This window comes from Dasypus novemcinctus, chromosome 21 (assembly GCF_030445035.2).
Source record: "Dasypus novemcinctus isolate mDasNov1 chromosome 21, mDasNov1.1.hap2, whole genome shotgun sequence".
Taxonomy (NCBI): Eukaryota; Metazoa; Chordata; class Mammalia; order Cingulata; family Dasypodidae; genus Dasypus; species Dasypus novemcinctus.
The window spans coordinates 68,002,138-68,020,791 of record NC_080693.1 but is presented as its reverse complement, the minus strand read 5'-3'; the positions used below and the strand labels follow the sequence as shown (position 1 = coordinate 68,020,791).

At 38.3% G+C, this 18,654-nt stretch overlaps 1 protein-coding gene across 13 annotated transcripts in view; it reads right to left on the bottom strand.

Annotated features, from left to right (window-relative positions):
- Positions 1 to 18,654, bottom strand: part of TANC2 (tetratricopeptide repeat, ankyrin repeat and coiled-coil containing 2) — a 593,508-nt gene that overhangs the window by 313,092 nt on the left and 261,762 nt on the right. For 9 of the 13 annotated variants that reach the window (XM_071210733.1, XM_071210734.1, XM_071210737.1 and 6 more), the window contains one exon: positions 14,407 to 14,589. In XM_071210733.1, coding sequence (XP_071066834.1) covers positions 14,407 to 14,515 — 109 coding nt within the window. In that variant the 5' untranslated portion in view covers positions 14,516 to 14,589. The remainder of the gene's footprint in view (positions 1 to 14,406; positions 14,590 to 18,654) is intronic. The other 4 variants (XM_058284493.1, XM_058284495.2, XM_058284497.2 and 1 more) reach the window with 1 other exon arrangement.

The following is an 18,654-nucleotide window of genomic DNA, read 5'->3' as shown; positions in this document are numbered from 1 at the left end:
AAGTTAGGAATTGACTTCTTTCCACTGAGACTGGATTGCAGCCCTAGCCTAGGCACCAGCCCCACCTTGAGCAGACAGGAAACTGGCAGGACCTGCACCAGGCTCTCCAGGCAACTGCAGGTGCTCTCCACCAGCACAGACTGAATACTCAAGTCACCTGGGGCTGCATTTCTGCACCACAATAGGATAGGAGAGGTGTTGGGTATCCTTGGCCTCTCTGGGCAATGGCAGGCATTTTCAGCCTACAAGAACAGGTTTGTTGAATGCCTTCAAGTACACTCCACCTCTGTCCCCCCACAGAATAAGAGGGGCTGGTGTTCCCTCGACTCTCAGGGCAACTGCAGGTGCTTTTGGCCTGCACAAACCCAACCACTGGGCATCTGTGGCTCCACCCCCATCCCCAATAAGACAAGAGACAGACTGTGCTTGCCCAGCCTCTCTGGATAACCGCAGGTGCTTTTGGCCCACATAGCCTGGACTGGTGGGTACTTGTGGATCAACACTCACCCCGTTCCAGGCAACGGCAGACACTTCTGGCCTGCATGGACTTTCTGTTGGATGCCTATGGATATGCTATCACCCCTAATAGGATAGGTGGGGTCTGGTGTATCCGCAGCCTCTTCAGACAACAGCAGGTACTTTCAGCCTACAGGAACTAAACTGTTGGGTGCCTGTGGATCCAACCCCATGCCCTAATAGTGGTCTGGTGTTTCCTCAGCCTCTCCAGGCAATGGCAGGGATTCTTGGCCTAAAGGAACTGAACTGTTGGGGGTGCCCACAGAACCAACCCCATCACCCTATAGGATAGGAGGGGGTTGGTACTTCCTCAGCCTCTCTGGGCAATGGCTGGTACTTCTGGCTTACAGGGACTGACCTGTTGGGCATTGGTGGTTCTGTTCCCACCCCCTAAAGGGCAGAAGGGACCATACTCCATTAGCCTCTCAGGGCAACTGCAGACATATTTGGCCCATGTGGATTACATTGTTGGGTACTCCAGAGGGTCCATTCCCACCCCTGGCAGGGAAGGGGTCTAATGCTACATCAGCTTACCTGGGCAACTTTGGACTGACATGGCATAGATTGCTGCCCACAACTACAGCTCCATCCCAGTCCAAGGTAGGGGAGGAAGGGGTATGAAACTTCATCAGTCTCTCTGGGCAACTACTGACAGTTTTGTCCTGCAACTTGGAACATTAAAAATGGCAGCAGCTCTGTCTCTACCCCTGACAGAGTAGAAAGGGCGAAGAAGCTTCATTAGTTCCTGGGGCAACATGGGCAGCTTCAGCCTCCATAGCTTACAGCACCAACTATACCCTCGATTCCTACCACACAACAAGCAAGGGAGAAAAGACAAGAAAGACAAGAAACTAAAGGAAGAAACTTCACTCAGTATAAATACATCTAGCAACCCTGATGCAAAAACACCAACACAAAACTACAATCCATACCAAGAAATAGAAAGATATGGCTCAGTTAAAGGAACAAGATAAACCTACAGATGACATAAAGGAGTTGAGACAACTAATCATAGATGTTCAAACAAATCTCCTTAATAAATTCAATGAGATAACTAAAGAGATTAAGGATATTAAGACACAGGGGGAGCACAAAAAAGAATTCAAAAACATACACAGAAAAAGAGCAGATCTTAAGTGAATGAAAGGTGCAAGAAATGAAATTAAAAATACACTGGGGGCATATAACAGCAGATTTGAGGAAGCAGAAGAAAGGATTGGTGAGCTTGAAGACATGGCTTCTGAAAGTGAACATACAAGGAAACAAATGAAGAAAAGAACGGAAAAAATTGAACAAGGTCTCAGGGAACCAAATGATAGCGAGAGATGTGCAAACATACATGTCATGGGTGTCCCAGAAGGAGAAGAGGAGAAAAAAGGGAAAGTATGGTGGAAAATTTCCCAACTCTATTGAAGGACATAAATATTCACGTCCAAGAAGCAAAACACTTCCATCCAAATAAATCCGAATAGACCAAATTCAAGACACATACTAATCAAAATGCCAAAAGACAAAGACAAAGAGAGAATTCTGAGAGCAGCAAGAGAAAAGCAATGTATAACATATAAGGGATACCCAATAAGATTAAGTGCCAATTTCTTATCAGAAACCATGAGGCAAAAAGGCAGTGGTATGATATAGTTAAGATACTGCAAAAGAGAAAAACTGCCAGCCAAGAATTTAATATCTGACAAGATTATCTTTCAAAAATTAGGGTGAGATTAGAATATTCACAGATAAACAGAAACTGAGAGGGTTTATAACAAAAACCAGCTTTGCAGGAAATACTAAAGGGAGTGTTACAGCTGGAAAAGAAAAGACAGGAGAGAGAGGCTTGGACGAGAGTCTAGAAATGATGACTGTTATCAGTAACAGTAAATAAAAAGTCAAAAGAGTGGTGACAATAAAATGACAGATAAAACCCAAAGATCAAAATGGATGGAATAAGAACTGCCTTTACAGTAGTACCATTGAATGTTAATGGATTAAAACCCCAAATCAAAAGACACAGACTGACAGAATGGATAAGAAAATATGAGTCATCTATATGCTGTCCTCAGACCCAAAGACACCAATAGATTGAAAGTGAAAGGCTGGAAAAAGATACTCCACACATGCCGTAACCAAAAAAAAAAAAAAGAGCTGGAGTAGCTATACTTATATCGGATGATATATACTTTAAAAGCAAAACGGTTATTAGAGATAAGGAAGGACATTACATATTAATAAAAGGGATGCTCCACCAGGAAGAAGTAAGTCATAAATGTAAATGCGCCTAACCAGGATGCCCCAAGATATATGAGGCAAACATTGGCAAAACTGAAGAGAGAAATAAACATTTCTACAATAATAGTTGGAGACTTCTATACACCACTCAGCATTCGATAGAACATTTGGGCAGAGGATCAATTAAAAAAACAGCTGGAATAATACGATACATGGACTAAATCTAATAGACATATACAGAACACTGCACCCCGAACAGCAAGATATACATTCTTTTCAAGTACTCACAGATCTTTCTCTAGGATAGACCGTATTTTGAGTCACATAGCAGATCTCAATAAATTCAGCAATATCAAAATGAGACAAAGCACTTTCTCTGATCATAATGGAATAAAGTAGGAAATCAACAAGCAGCAGAAAAAGGGGAAATTCACATACATATGGAGATTAAACAAAACACTCTTAAATAGTCAGTGGGTCAAAGAAGAAATTTCAAGAGAAATCAATAAATATCTCGAGACAAATGACAATGAGAATACAGCATATCAGAAACTATGGGATGCAGTGAAGGCAGTGTTGAGAGGAAAATTTTCTATCTCTAGAAAGTTCCAAAAACTCTACAACAAAGCTGCTAGAGCTAATAAATGATTTCAGTAGAGTGTCAGGATACAAATCAATATGCCAAAAAAAAAAAAAAGCCCTTAATGCTTACATTAAAAAGAAGAAAGAGCTAAAATCAATAATCTAACAACACAGCTGGAGGAACTAGAAAAAGAACAGTAAACTAATCTCAAAGCAAGTAGAAGGAATGAAATAACAAAAATCAGAGCAGAAATAAATGAAATTAACATCACCAAAGGTGGTTTTCTGAGATGATTAACAAAATTGACAAACCCTTAGCTAGACTAAGAAAAAAAGAAATAAAATAAAAAATGAAAACAGAAACATTACTACTGACCTCACAGAAATAAGAGAGATCATAAGAGGATACTATGAACAACTTTATGCCAAAAAACTAGACAATGTAGATGAAATGCAAAAATTCCTAGGAACATAAAAACAACCTACACTGACCCTAGAAGAAATAGAAAACCTCAACAAACCAATCACAAGTAAAGAGATTAAAACAGTTATCAAACAGCTCCCCAAAATGAAAAGCCCAGGCCCAGATGGTTTCACAGGTGAGTTCTACCAAGCATTCAAAGAAGATTTAATACCAATCTTACTTAAGCTCTTCCAAAAATTGAAAAAGAAGGAATACTACCAAACTCATTCTCTAAAGCCAATATTACCCTAAAGCCAAAGCTAGAAAAAGATATTATGAAAAAAGAAATCTACAGACCCTTTTCTCTAATGAATACAGATGCAAAAATCCTCAATAAAATACTTGCTAATCGAATCTAACACATTAAAAGAATTATTCATCATGATCAAGTGGGTTTTATTTATACCAGGCATGCAAGGGTGGTTCAACACAAGAAAATCAATAAGCATAATATACCACATTAATGAATCAAAGAAGAAAAATGACATGATCTTATTAATAGATACAGAAAAGGCATTTGACAAAATACAGCATCCTTTCTTGATAAAAATACTACAAAAGATAGGAATTGAGGAAAACTTTTTCAACATGATAAAGGTCATATATGAAAAACCCGGGAAACGGACTTTGGCCCAGTGGTTAGGGCGTCCGTCTACCACATGGGAGGTCCGCAGTTCAAGCCCCGGGCCTCCTTGACCCGTGTGGAGCTGGCCCGTGCGCAGCACTGATGCGCGCAAGGAGTGCCGTGCTACACAGGGGTGTCTCCCGCGTAGGGGAGCCCCACGCACAAGGAGTGCACCCATAAGGAGAGCCGCCCAGCGCGAAGGAGGGAGCAGCCTGCCGAGGAATGGCGCCGCCCACACTTCCCGTGCCGCTGACGACAACAGAAGCGGACAAAGAAACAGACAAAGAAACAAGACACAGCAAAAAGACACAGAAAACAGACAACCGGAGGAGGGGAGGGGAATTAAATAAATAAAAATAAATCTTTAAAAATATATATATATATATATATATATATATGAAAAACCCACAGCTAACATTGTGCTCAATGGCAAAAGACTGAAAGCTTTTCCCATTGAGATCAGGGACAAGGTAAGGATGCCCACAGTCACCAGTGTTGTTCAATAGAGTGCTAGAGGTTCTAGCTAGAGTAATCAGGCAAGAAAAAGAAATAAAAGCCATCCAAATCAGAAAGGAAGAAGTAAAACTTTTACTATTTGCAGATGATATGATCCTATCTCTAGAAAGTCCCCAAAACTCTATAACAAAGCTGCTAGAGCTAATAAACGATTTCAGTAGAGTGTCAGGATACAAGATCAATATGCAAAAATCAGTGGTATTTCTATACAATTGTAATGCACAATCTGAGGAGGAAGTCAGGAAAAAAATTCCATTTACAATAGCAACTAAATGAATCAATATTTAGGAATAAACTTAACCAAGGATGTTAAGGATTGCTAAAAGAAATTTTAAAAGACCTAAATAATTGGAAGAACATTCCATGCTCATGGATTGGAAGACTAAATATCATTAAGATGCCATTTCTACCCAAATTGATATAGAGGTTCAATGCAAATCCAATAAAAAATTCCACCAGGATTAAAAACAAATGGAAAACACAATTATCAAATTTCTCTCAAAGGATAAGAGGCCCCAAATAACCAGACATCTTAAAAAGGAAAAGTGAAGTTGGAGGACTCTCACTTCATAAACATAGACATATAGACCAATGGAACCAAATCGATGGTTCAGAAACAGATCCTCATATCTATTTTCAAGTGATTTTTGACAAACCTGTCAAACCCACCCAGCTGGGACAGAACAGTCTATTCAACAAATGGTGCTGGGAGAACTGGATATCCATAGCCAAGAGAAAGAAGACTCTTATCTCACACCTTATACAAAAGTTAACTCAAAACAGATCAAAGATCTAAATATAAAGAAAAAATAAACAAAACCTATACCAAAAAAAAAAAATATATATATATATATTTAAAGCAAGTACCATAAGGCTCCTAGAAGAAAACGTAGAGAAACATTTTGAAGACCTGGTGGTAGGTGGTAGATTCTTAAATCTTACACCAAAAGCTTAAACAACAGAAAATATTTGGAAACCACATATCTGATAAGGGTTTGATTTCCATTCTCTGAAGTGATCATACGACTCAACAATAAAAGAGGAAGCAATCCAATCTAAAAATGGGCAAAAGATTTAAATAGACATTTCCCTAAAAAGGAAATACAAATGGCCAAAAAACACATGAAAAAATGTTCCATATCCTAGCTAGTAAGGAAATGCCAATCAAAACAACAATGAGATATCATCTAACACTGCATAGAATGGCCATTATTAAAAATAATGCAAGTACTAGAGTATGGGAGTGCGAGCCCCCATTGCTAAGCTGGCGCGGCAGCAGGCGTGTGCACAGCCTGAAGCCGCAGTTCAGGATGGCTGGAACGGGCGACCACGCCCTCAGCCTACCCAGGCAAGATACATCTATAACGGGCGCCTCCTACTATCTCCCGCCTAGCTTGACATCTGGTCAGCTCTCACTTCCCCTTTCCCCTCCCAAACTCCACCTTTCAATCTGCCTAGAACCGCCCAACTATAATCCTTGCCCTTACAAGGCGAAGTCATCAATCCTAGCCTATCACCCTTCGCCCCATCCCCCAGCACTGCTCTCAGCCCCGCCTCCCTCAATACAGTATATATGCCTTGTACTTCCCCAATAAAATTAGACCTGCGCCATCAGCCTCGCCTCCGTGGTAGTCTCTCCGCCGGGCCGCGTCGTCCCCACCTCCCGCAAACCCCACGAAGCCCCGCAGAGGCTTCACTAGAGAGGATGGAGAAATAGGAACACTCCTTCACTGTTGGTGGGATTGCAAAATGGTGTAGCCTCTATGGAACACAGTTTGGTAGTCCTCAAGAAGCTAAATACAGAACTGCCATATGATCCAGCAATTCTTCTACCAGGAATATATCCAGAAGAACTGAAAACTATGACACAAACAGACACGTGCACACCGATGTTCATAGCAGCGTTATACACAATTGCCAAAAGATGGAAACAACCCAATGTCCATCATCCAATGATTGGATGAAAAAAATGTGGTATATACACGTGCTTTAGTAAGAAGAATTAAAATTGGAACACATATGAACATGGATGAATCTTAAAGACATTTTACTAAAAGAAGTCATTCAGAGACAAAAAGGACAAATATTGCATGGTAATAAGAACTAAATACCTAGAGTATAGGCTAATAGGAGATAAGAGGAGGGTTGAGAAGAACTAATGATGCTTAGAAGTTTTTAATGAACTTGACTGAAAAATTATGAAAATGGAAAGAGTTGATGGTAATACATTATAGTGAGTAGCAGCTGGTTAATAAAAGGGATTGTGGCTGAAAAGGGTAGTCTGGGGAAGTAAATGTCAATTGAAAGAAAGATAAAGAATAATCTAGGGACTAAATAACACAGTGAACCCAGAAGTGGGTGAGAATTGTGGTTGAGGGTACAAATGCAAGTGTATCCTTCTATGAGCTAGAGTGTATGTACATCACTATGTCAGGGTGGTGGGAATGTGGAGAAGCAAGGGAAAACTACAACTGGTGTGACCCACAGACTGTGGTTAACAGCAATACTATTAAATATAATATTCTTGCATCAATGCCAAAGATGTGCTGGGTTGATAATGGAGATGTATGAAAAAAGTGTGCCAAATGTATGCTATGGACAATGGTTGATGGTAAAGTCTGAAGATATTATCTTAAAATCTGTAACAAATGTTCCACTACAGTGTGGTGTGTTGGTGAAGGGGTGTTGTATGGGAATTCTACACATAAGTATGATTGTTTTGCAAGTTCACAACCCCTATAATAAAAATATGTTTTCAAAAAATAGGGTGGGTTGGGGGGAAAATATATCAAATGTAAGATAGGGACTACAGTTAGTAGTAATATTTTGTTGATGCTCTTGCATAGTTTGTAACAAATGTTTCACAACAATGCAAAGTGTTGGCAGAAAGGTGATGTATGAGACTCCTGTATAATGTTATGTATGTTTATTTTTTTAAGTTCACAATCTTTACTATACACTTATTGTTTATGCATGCTCATGTATGAATGATACACTTCAATTAAAAATACATTAAAAAATACATATATAGTATATATATAAACAAGGAAGTGGATATGGCTTAAGTGATTGGGCTTTTGCCTACCACACGGGAGGTTCCAGAATCGGTTTCCAGTACGTCCCAGAGAAGGCAAGCTAGCGTGGCAGGTAGGCACAGCAAGCTGATGCAACAAGATGATGCAACCAAAGAGAAACAAAGAGGAAAGACAATGAGAGACAAAACAAACCTGGAGCTGAGGTAGCTCAGGTGACTGAGACCCTCTCTTCCATGGGAGGTCCCGGGTTTGCTTCCCAGTGCCTCCTAAAGAGAAGATGAGCAGACACAGAGAGCACAGCACACAGCAAATGGACATAGAGAACAGATAGCAATCGCAAACAATGAGGGGGCAGGGATAAATAAGTAAAATAAATCTTAAAAAAATATATATAATAGAAACAAAAATGAAAAAAGATCAGTAAGATTCATAAAAAAATATCAACTATACAGAAAAGGAGGTTGCAATAAAGGAAAAGGGAGGGGGAAAAAAGATATGACATATGGAAACCAAAGGTCAAAATGGCTGAAATACTGCATTTACAGTATAACACTGAATGATAACGGATAAAACTCACAAATCAAAACATAACAGATCAGTAGAATGGATTTTAAAAAAGCATGGCCCAACTATATATTGTTAACAAGACACAGCTTAGACCCAAAAGACACAAACAGAGAAGGTATGGAAAAAGATATTTCATGCAAATAATAACCAAAAAAGAGCTGGGGTAGCTATACTAATATCTGATGAAATAGACTTTAAGTCAAAACCTGTTAAAAAAGATGAAAAAGGACACTATATATTAATAAAAGAGGAAATCTACCAAGAAGAAATAACAATCTTAAATATTAATTCACCTAACCACAGTGGCCCAAAACAGATGAGACAAACACTGGCAAAGCTGAAGGGATAGATAGACACCGCTAAGATTATAGTTGGAGACATCAATACACTATTCTCATCAAGACAATAGTATTAATAAAAAAACAGAGAACTGGAATAATATAATAAATGAACTAGACCTAACAGACATATGCAGAACACTGCACCCCAAAAAAGCAGGATATACATTTTTCTCAAGTGCAAAGGGATCACTTTCTAGGACAGACCACATGTTTGGTCACAAAACAAATCTCAATAAATTTAAAAGATTGAAATTATACAGAGAACTCTCTCATCATAAAGGAATGAAGCTGGAGATAAGTAACAGGCAAAGAACTGGAAAATTTACAAATACATGGAAGTTAAACAATACACTCTTAAACAATCTATAGGTCAAAGAAGAATATGCAAGAAAAATCAGTAAATATTTTGAGATGAATGAAAACAAGAACACAACATAGCAAAACTTATAGGATGCAGCAAAGGTGGCACAGAGGAGGAAATTTATAGCCCTAAATGCTTACCTCAAGAAAGAAGAAATCAAAGACCTAACTGCATACCTGGAGAAATGAGAAAAAGAATAGCAAACTAAACCCAAAGGAAACAGAAGGAAGAAATAAGAATTTGAGCAGAAATAAATGAAACTGGGGATAAAAAACAATAGAGAGCATTAACAAAACCAAAAGTTAGTTTTTTGAAAAGATCGATAAAATTGACAAACCCTTATCTAGGCTAACAAAGAAAAAGAGCGAGAAGACACAAATAAATAGAATCAGAAATGAAAGGGGGGGGGACATTACTGCTGACACCATGGAAATAAAAAGGATCATAAGGATACCATAAATAACAAATTAGACAACCTAGATAAAATGGACAAATTCCTAGAAATATACGAATAACCTACACTGACTCTAGAAGAAATAAAGATCTCAGTAGACCAATTACAAGTAAAGAGATTGAATCAATCATCAGGAACCTCCCAAAGGGCTGTTTGGCAATTCCTAAGGACCTTGAATATAAACTTTCCACGTGAAAATCAATACCATTTCTAGGTATCTCAGAAGAACTGAGAGCAGTAACATGAATAGACATCTGCACACTCATGTTCATAGTGGCGTTATTCACAATTGCCAAAAGTGAAAACAACCCAGGGATCTATCAACTGATAAATGAATAAACAAATTGTGGTGAATACACATGATGGAAAATTATGCAGTGGTAAGAAGAAATGAAATAGTGAAGCATATGACAATATAGATAAACCTGGAAGATATTATGTTGAGTGAAGCAAGCCAGACACAAAAGTACAAATACTGTAAGTATGAGTGCACTATTACGAACTAAATATGTAAACTCATGGAATTAATAATTAGAATACAGGTTATCAGAAAATAGAATGAGGGAAGCAGATTTGGCCCAATGGTTAGGGCGTCCGCTTACCACATGGGAGGTCCACAGTTCACGTGTGGAGCTGGCCCACGTGCAGCGCTGATGTGCGCAAGGAATGCCCTGCCACGCAGGGCTGTCCCCCGCATAGGGGAGCCCCACACTCAAGGAAAGCCACTCAGCGCGAAAGAAAGTGCAGCCTGCTCAAGAATGGCGCTGCACACATGGAGAGCTGACACAACAAGACAACGCAACGAAAGAAACACAGATTCCCGGTGCCGCTGATAAGGATAGAAGCGGTCACAGAAGAACACACAGCGAATGGACACAGAGAGCAGACAACTGGGGGGGGGGAAGGGAAGGGGAGAGAAATAAATAAAAATTAATAAATAAATCTTTTTTAAAAAAAAGAAAACAGAATGAGGGTAGAGAATGGAAATCTGATGCTTAATCTATGCAGAATTGGTTAAAAGGTTGTTTGTAACTCTTTGGAAATGAATGGAAATGGGGAAAGCACATCATGGTGTTTGTGCCTAGCAGAGCTATTATATGGATATGGCAGTAGTTTGAAAGGGAAAGTCTAAGGACATGTATATTACTAGAAGGAAGTTTAAAAATGTAACATGGGACTGCATAACAGTGAAATCGCACATAAAATACAAATATGGGCGGTATTCATAGTTTATATTTTACTAATTTTTTTACAAAACATAAATACAAATAAATGAGAAGGAAACAGAACAACAGCTATGTATGGCAGAGGAAGCATAGAGAGATCGAGAGATGATGAGTTCTGTTTGTTTGTTTTGGGTTTCCAAGTTTTATTCAACGACTCATACAAAATGTTCCAGGATAAGTGAATTTTAATCCTCATCTTCCTCCTCTTCTTCATCCTAGTTCATCTGGAAGTAACGTTAATTCATAGCTTTCTTTGCTGTTAGTAACTATGTGCAACCAATCATATAGATTATTCTTCAAATATTTTTTGGTGAGATATTTCAAATACCTTTTGGAAAAGGGCACCTCTGAGGTTACAGTAATCTTGCTCTTGGCTCCTTTCAATGGTTGCGACCCCTCTACCAAAATTACCAGCTTTTTCATTAACTTTGATTCTTTCTTGGAGAAACTGCTCAAAATTGGCAGCATCCATGAATCCATCTTCTACTGGGTGGGTGCAGTCAAGAGTGAATTTCAGAACCTACTTCTTTTTTTGCCTCCCTTCACCACAAGCTGTTTCATGGGTGCCATGGCGGCAGCAGAACAGAAAGGCAAGTTTTGTTTGTTTGGTTGGCTGGTTGGTTTTTGTTTTTTAGTATTATCAATATTATGGGAATAATGAAAATGCTCTAAAAATGACTGAAATTATGAATGTACAACTATGTGATTAAACCAAATACCACTGACTGTACACTTTGGATGGATTATACTTTATTAATATGTATCAATAAAACTGATCTGGTAAAAAAAAATTTTTAAGGAAAAAACCCAAAAACCCCCAACAGAGGAAAGTGCCCAGGACTAGATGGCTTTGCAGGTGTATTCTACCAATCATTCGATCATTCCAAGAAGAACTGATACCAATCCCATTCAAACTCTTCTAAAAACGTGAACAGGAGGGAATACTACCTAAGGCCAACATCAACCTAATACTAAAGTCAGATAAAAAAAATTAGACCAGTTTCTCTTATGAATATAGATGCAAAAATCCTCAACAAAATATTTGCAAATCTAATCCAACAGGACATTAAAATAATTATTCACCATGCTCGAGTGGGTTATCCCAGGTATGTAAGTATGGTTGAACATAAGAAAATCAGTTAATGTAATTCCCCATATTAACAAAATGAAGGGGTAAAAAGGCACATCATCTTAATTGACAAAGAAAAGGCATTTGGCAAAATCCAGCCTCCTTTCTTGATAAAAACACTTAAAAATACAGGAATAGAAGGAAACTTCCTCAATATGATAAAGGGCATATATGAAAAACCCAGTTTAACATCATACTCAATGGTGAAAGACTGAAAGCTCCCCCTCTAAGATCTGAAACAAGCAAAGGATGCCCACCATCACCAGTGTTTCAACTTAGTACTGGAGGTTCTATCCAGAGCAATTAGGCAAGAAAATAAACAAAAAGCATCCATATTGGAAAGGAAGGAGTAAGACTTTGACTATTTGCAGATGACATGATTTTATATATTAAAAATCCCAAAAAATCTACCACAAACTACTAGTTGATTGAATAGAGGCAGAGACAGGTCTATATATTTCAATGGAATACACACAACACAAGAAAGCTGATATAAATAATCTGCTATACATAAGCACTGCAATACTATAACTAGTTTTTCCACTCTGTATGAGTGACTTCTATTCAAATATGAAAGAAAATTAGAAGAGAAAATTATTTTCTTATATACAAATTCTTAGATTAAGTTCTAATGAGTTCTAAAAAGAACAAATTTTATTATGCTAAATCTAATGAATGCAAACATCATAAAGGGATTATTTGATAATTTATATTGCCACTTAAGTATTAAAAATACAAATACTGATTCATGATAACTGAAATTATCCAAATTGAATTTAGTAATATTCCCCTAATTCTTTACTCTGGGTTTGGAAGACTACTCAAGACCAGAAATAAAAACAGGATTTCCTTTTTCTGTTCCTACCATTGAGTAAACGTTGGCATTTTCAGCAGTCTAATCTTTAACCCATAAACCAGAAAATCTGCATTATAAATAGTTTCTAGTTTCTAAATAAGGTCTAGACCTAGTTTAGTTAGCACTAGTTTCCCAAAGGGCTCAAAAGTCTTCATATACATTTCCTCATTTAACATTAAAAAAAATGTGGGGTATTTTATCAATGTATAAATCAATTTAGAAATATCCAACAGATAGCACTGATGACACTACCACACATGACTATAACATATTTTAATTTAATAACTTTATTATAATACATCTTAAATTCCAATGTTTTCCCAAAATTTGCAAGATATTTACTCTTACACTATAGTATCATGAGTATGCTGAAATAAATCAGACTATGTAGACTAATACTTTCATTCAGCCCTTTATATTTTCAAATTGGCTTTTCAATTATTTTCCCAGGATGTTTATAAAACACATTGATGTTTCCATTTTATCCATGAAAAAAATAACATTTTGACCACAGCAGGCATCTCAAATAACTAGACTGCAGCCTGATAAGATCAGTTATTGTTATATTGTATATTGTTATACACCATGTAAATTGGATTGCCACATGGTCATTTCAACTCATTGACAGCAAATAATTTTAAAATCAGGACCCCAATTTCTTCCCCCTGGAGAGTACATAATGATCAATTTGACATTAGTATTTGAAGAATATCCCTCAGAAAGTAGAGGGACTTACTTAAGATCATTAAGTAAATTACTTGAGGGCTACCTTGCAAAGACTCAGAACATATTTGACATTGCTGATAGAAACAAAAATACCCAAATCTCTTTTAAAAACTATAGTAAAAATTGTAGCTAACATTTACTGACTACATACTTTATGTAAGACACTGTCCTATATGTTACATGGGTATTAACTCATCCAATCTACTTAATAGCCCTATGAAGTAGATAAAATTATTGTTCCTATTTTACAAGAAAGGAAACAGAGTAAAGTCAATGCAATTCACAATTTATGAATTATAGTAAATATCCTGAGAGACTGTAGAACTACACAAAGGGAGAGAGAAATATCTAGATCAGCTTATAATAGACATGAAATATATAAATCACTATTTCAAGCAAAAATATGACTAATGTACCGTTGAACTATCAAGCTCTTATGCTAAAATTACAATGACTCCATCTGTTAATCTGACATGAACAGTCTGATAAGTGAAATCAGAACAGTGTATTCTGGTAAAACTAGGTATTTCCTAAAAGCCTAGAAAAATTTATCCACAACAGATAGATCACTTAGAAAATAAATACATCAACTTGTCACACTGAGTACTATTCCAATTCTCTAAAATAAATATCAGTAGGTGCTCCACTTCCCAAGAGTCTATGACATTAGGAAGGCCAAAGAGGAAAAAACCTAAAGATGCATATAAACATATTTGTTACGACCTAAAGTTTCATATTATTAGGATTCCTGTTAAACATACTAAATTTAGGTAAAGTCCTTACCAGTTAACTTCTTCACAGGTTGGAGCCGAACACTGATAGACTGATGTGTGAGTAAGGGGGAGGATGGAAGAGAGCGAGACATGCCCTCCATAATCCGAATGTGCTGCATACCTTCACTCACTGGAAGTGGTGGAACTGCGTAGTCTGGCTCAAAAGCACAGTCGCTTTCTGTGGAGATGCCACCTGTCAGATAAAAAAAAGGATGTAATTTACTGTTTGTAAATTAAACTTCAATAAACCTGACTTAAAAAAAAAACTTCAGTATGATATATCTACTTTAAGACACGACAAATATTGTACATTTATAATGTAAACTTTTCTGTTTGCATATTATTTCAATGAAACTTTACTTTAAAAATATATACAGAAAAAACAGAGAGACTTTCCAGGACTGATAACAAGTCCAGGTCTAAGCAAGGCATGTCAATATACAAAATAGCAATGCATAATTTATCAAAGGGCTTTCGTATATTTCTGAAACAAAGAAATTTGGGCAAAATTATTCCTAAAGTCCCCTTAAGGGAAGGCTTATACCAAAATCTGAGGCTCTGTAATAGTCTCACAAGTTCATAGAGCAGTCAGGAAAATAAAGCACAGCGAAGTCTAGAAACTAATACAGGATCAGTTAGCAGCAGAAGGCAATTTAAACCTAAATTCCCTGCCCTGGTCAGTCTCCAAGGCCCTAAATGATCTGGCCCCTACCTAGTTAATTCTCTGATCTCATCACCTCCCAACTTCTCTGGCTTCATCAACTCCCAGTTTTCCTTTCAATTTATAATGCTTCAATCACATTGGCCTTTCTGTCCTTTGATCTGACCAAATTTATTCTCAATTTACAGCTTTTCTTTTCCCTAAAATGCTTACTCCCTTTATCTTTGCATAGCTGATTCTCCCTTGTCTTTAAAAAGTTTTTAGCTCAAATAACACCTTCCAGGACTTATCTAAAGTTGTCATCCACTTTCTCCCTAACTTCTCATTCGCTATCATATAAGTCTATTTTATTTTCTTGGTAGTACTTACCATTACCTGAAATTACTCTGGCCTTTTATTTTCTCATCTCACCTCTCTAAAAAGGATCATCAGGCTTCTCTGGCTTGTTTATTACTTAGGTTGCAAAGCCTGATGGAACCTGAGACAAGGGGTGGCTCCAGCATGGATGGGATAGTACAGGTGACTCAGGGCTCCAATTCCCTTTTTTTTTTTTTTTTTTTTTATTTCTCTCCCCTTCTCCCCCACCCCAGCTGTCTATTCTCTGTGTCCATCCGCTGCATGTTCCTTTTTGTTCACTTCTGTTGTTTTCAGCAGCACAGGAATCGTGCTTCCTTCATTGCGTCATCCTGCTGCGTCAGCTCCCCATGTGTGCAGCGCCATTCCTGGGCAGGCTGCACCTTCTATCGCGCTGGGCGGCATTCCTTACCGGACGCACTTTCTGCCCGTTGGGCTCCCCTTTGTGGGGGGCACCCCTGCGTGGCAGGGCACTCCCCACATGCATCTGCACTGCATGTGGGCCAGCTCCACACGGGTAAAGGAGGCCCTGGGGTCGGAACCGCGGACCTCCCATGTGGTAGACAGACACCCCATCCACTGGGTCAAGTCCGCTTCCCCGATTCCCTATTGGGACCAGCTCTGGTCCTTCCCTCTGCCTGGAATGCTGTATCCTAAGGGTCTCCCATTGGTGTTTATTCTCATAATCCTGGTCTCAGCATTTCAGGATATCTTTCTTTGCAGAGTTTTTAATGCACTGGCTAGGATCTCTAGTACACAGTTGAAGAGAAGCAGTGATAGCAAGCATCTGAAAGGGAAAGCTTTTCACTCTTCTGTCTGCTCAGGATCCTTCATTGAGAAATGGATTATTGCTGGGCTCTTGCCGAGCTAGAAATTAGTGACTTTATCATCCAAAAGAAACAGGCTTTGCTGGATCCTGCCCAGAGAAACCTTTACAGAGATGTGTTGCTACAAAGCCAAGGCACCTAACCTCAGTGTGGTGACAACTATAAAAACACACTGTGCTCTCACAGTTGAAGCAAAAGGAAGAGCCAAAGGACACTGGGGTGAGATTCTCCAAGGCATGTATGCTGACTGAGAAATTCAATTTAGAACCAAAGAGAGAACTCCAAAGCAAGAAATGTTCTTGGAAAACAGAATCAGTGAGATGCAAATGAAAAAGATGCTTAGTTGTGATAAAGACTATGAATTAATCTATGTGGAAGTCTTTAGAAGTGTTAATCTTATTTCATAGGACAGAAATCCGAGAGGAGAGACAAACCATGAATGTAAGGATTGTAATAAAGTCTTCATTAACCATGGTTGCCTTCAGAGACATGGGAGCACTCACAATAGAGAACAACTCTTCAAGTAATTTCGGAGGAGATGGGTAGAACATTTAGTCTACAGTAATCCCTAAAACATACATGAGATCCCACACTGGAGAGAAATTTATGAATGTAATCAACACTGAAAATTCTTCAAACCAGCTCTTACCTTGTGGTGTGCAAGAGAAAACATATTGGGCAGAAATGCTGAGCTTTCTGTGGGAAAGCCTTGAGCAGGAACCCTCACCTTACTGTGCACCAGAATATCCACATTTGGGAGAGACTATGAAAGCAGTGAGTGTGAAAAAGCTTTCAGTAGGAATTTTTACCTTACAATGCCTAGGCAAAAACATTTAGGAGTTAAGCCTTATGAATACAGTGAATGCAGAAAAGTCTTCAAAAGGAACCTTAGCCGTATTGCATCCATGTGAGTATATACTGGGGACAAAGTCTATGAATGAAGGTGATGACTGTAGAGAAGTTTTCAGAATTCACATCCCCTGGGGAAAATGTGAGGATGCACAAAGGAGGAAACCTTATGCATGTAATGAATACTGGAAGGTTTCAATGATCCCTTCTGCCTTCAGAGATATATGAGAATTCACACTGGAGAGAAATCTTCTAAATGGGGAAAAGCCTCCAGCCAACAATGTTTCCTTGTTCTACTTGAGAGAATTAATACAAGGAAATAAATCTTATGAACGTTTAAAGATGAAGTAAGCACACTGCACTCTGTCTTTCCCACTGAATATAACTACAAATCTTTGATAGACTTTATGGGCAGCTATTGGAGGACTCCGAAAGTTAATTGTGGCAGACAGATTGGCAAAGGAGACCAGAATTTCAAGTTTCACTGAACTGGCAATGACTTTACCATGTTTTTTCCTCTGGAATCATCTAGCCTGCCTCAAAGGCAGCCCAGACCTTAGAAGTGTGTACTAGGTAAGGTCAGGAAAAACCCCAAGAAATCCTTCCCTTTCTGGCATCGGAAGCAGGAAAGGTCTTTATGGTTTTGACAGATTTTCACATTTCTATTTTTTCCTTTCTCTTCTATCCTACTCCCTAGACAATACCATAGCAGTGGCATCACAGGGATAGTAGTGGAAGCTGGGCAGACACTAAACACTGAGGGAAGGGAATTCTTTTCTCTGACCATAGGAGATACGTTTTCAAGATACGTTTTCCCACTCTTTGGCCCAGATCTACATATAATTGCAGGAAAGGAATGGTAGAGTAGAAAACTAAAGGCCCTGCTCTCTGGCCTGAGGACTGGGAAGGGAGGACCTGAAGAGCTGTAAAGTTTTGGTAAGATTGCAGTGAGTAAGGAGATCAAATCCCATTAAGCTGTGCATGAATCCCTGGGTTCATCTGTAAGATTTACATTCACGGATCTGACCATAAACAGAGCTAACAAAGGCTTTAAGAACAGAGGTACAAGGTCTGTCATCACAGTGATTGACACATGTGGGACTGATCCAAATAGCAATGTCAAAACTTAGAAACTAAAATGACACTGGTACCACGGCCCACAGAAAATAGGTAGGAACCTGTATCCTGAACATAAACTGGTCGATTGCCCATTGGCAAACAAAAAATGAGCATTTCCCTTGGGATTTAAGACCCAGTATCTTACAATATAATACATGAAATGTCCAACAGACAATCTATAATTACTTAGAATATGAAGAACAAGGAAAATCTCAAATTGAACTAGAGAAGTCGATAGATACCAAACTCAAGATGGCACAAGTGTTGGAATTACAGACAAAAAAAAAAACTTAAAGCAACAATTATAATCATGCTTCAAGAAGTGAAGGCAAACATTCTTGATTTAAACAGGATCAAAAGTCTCAACATCTGTGTTTATTTTACACTTAACAGCTCTTCTTTCAAACCAGCTACATAAGGCCAGAGTCTACTATATAGCACAGTGAAG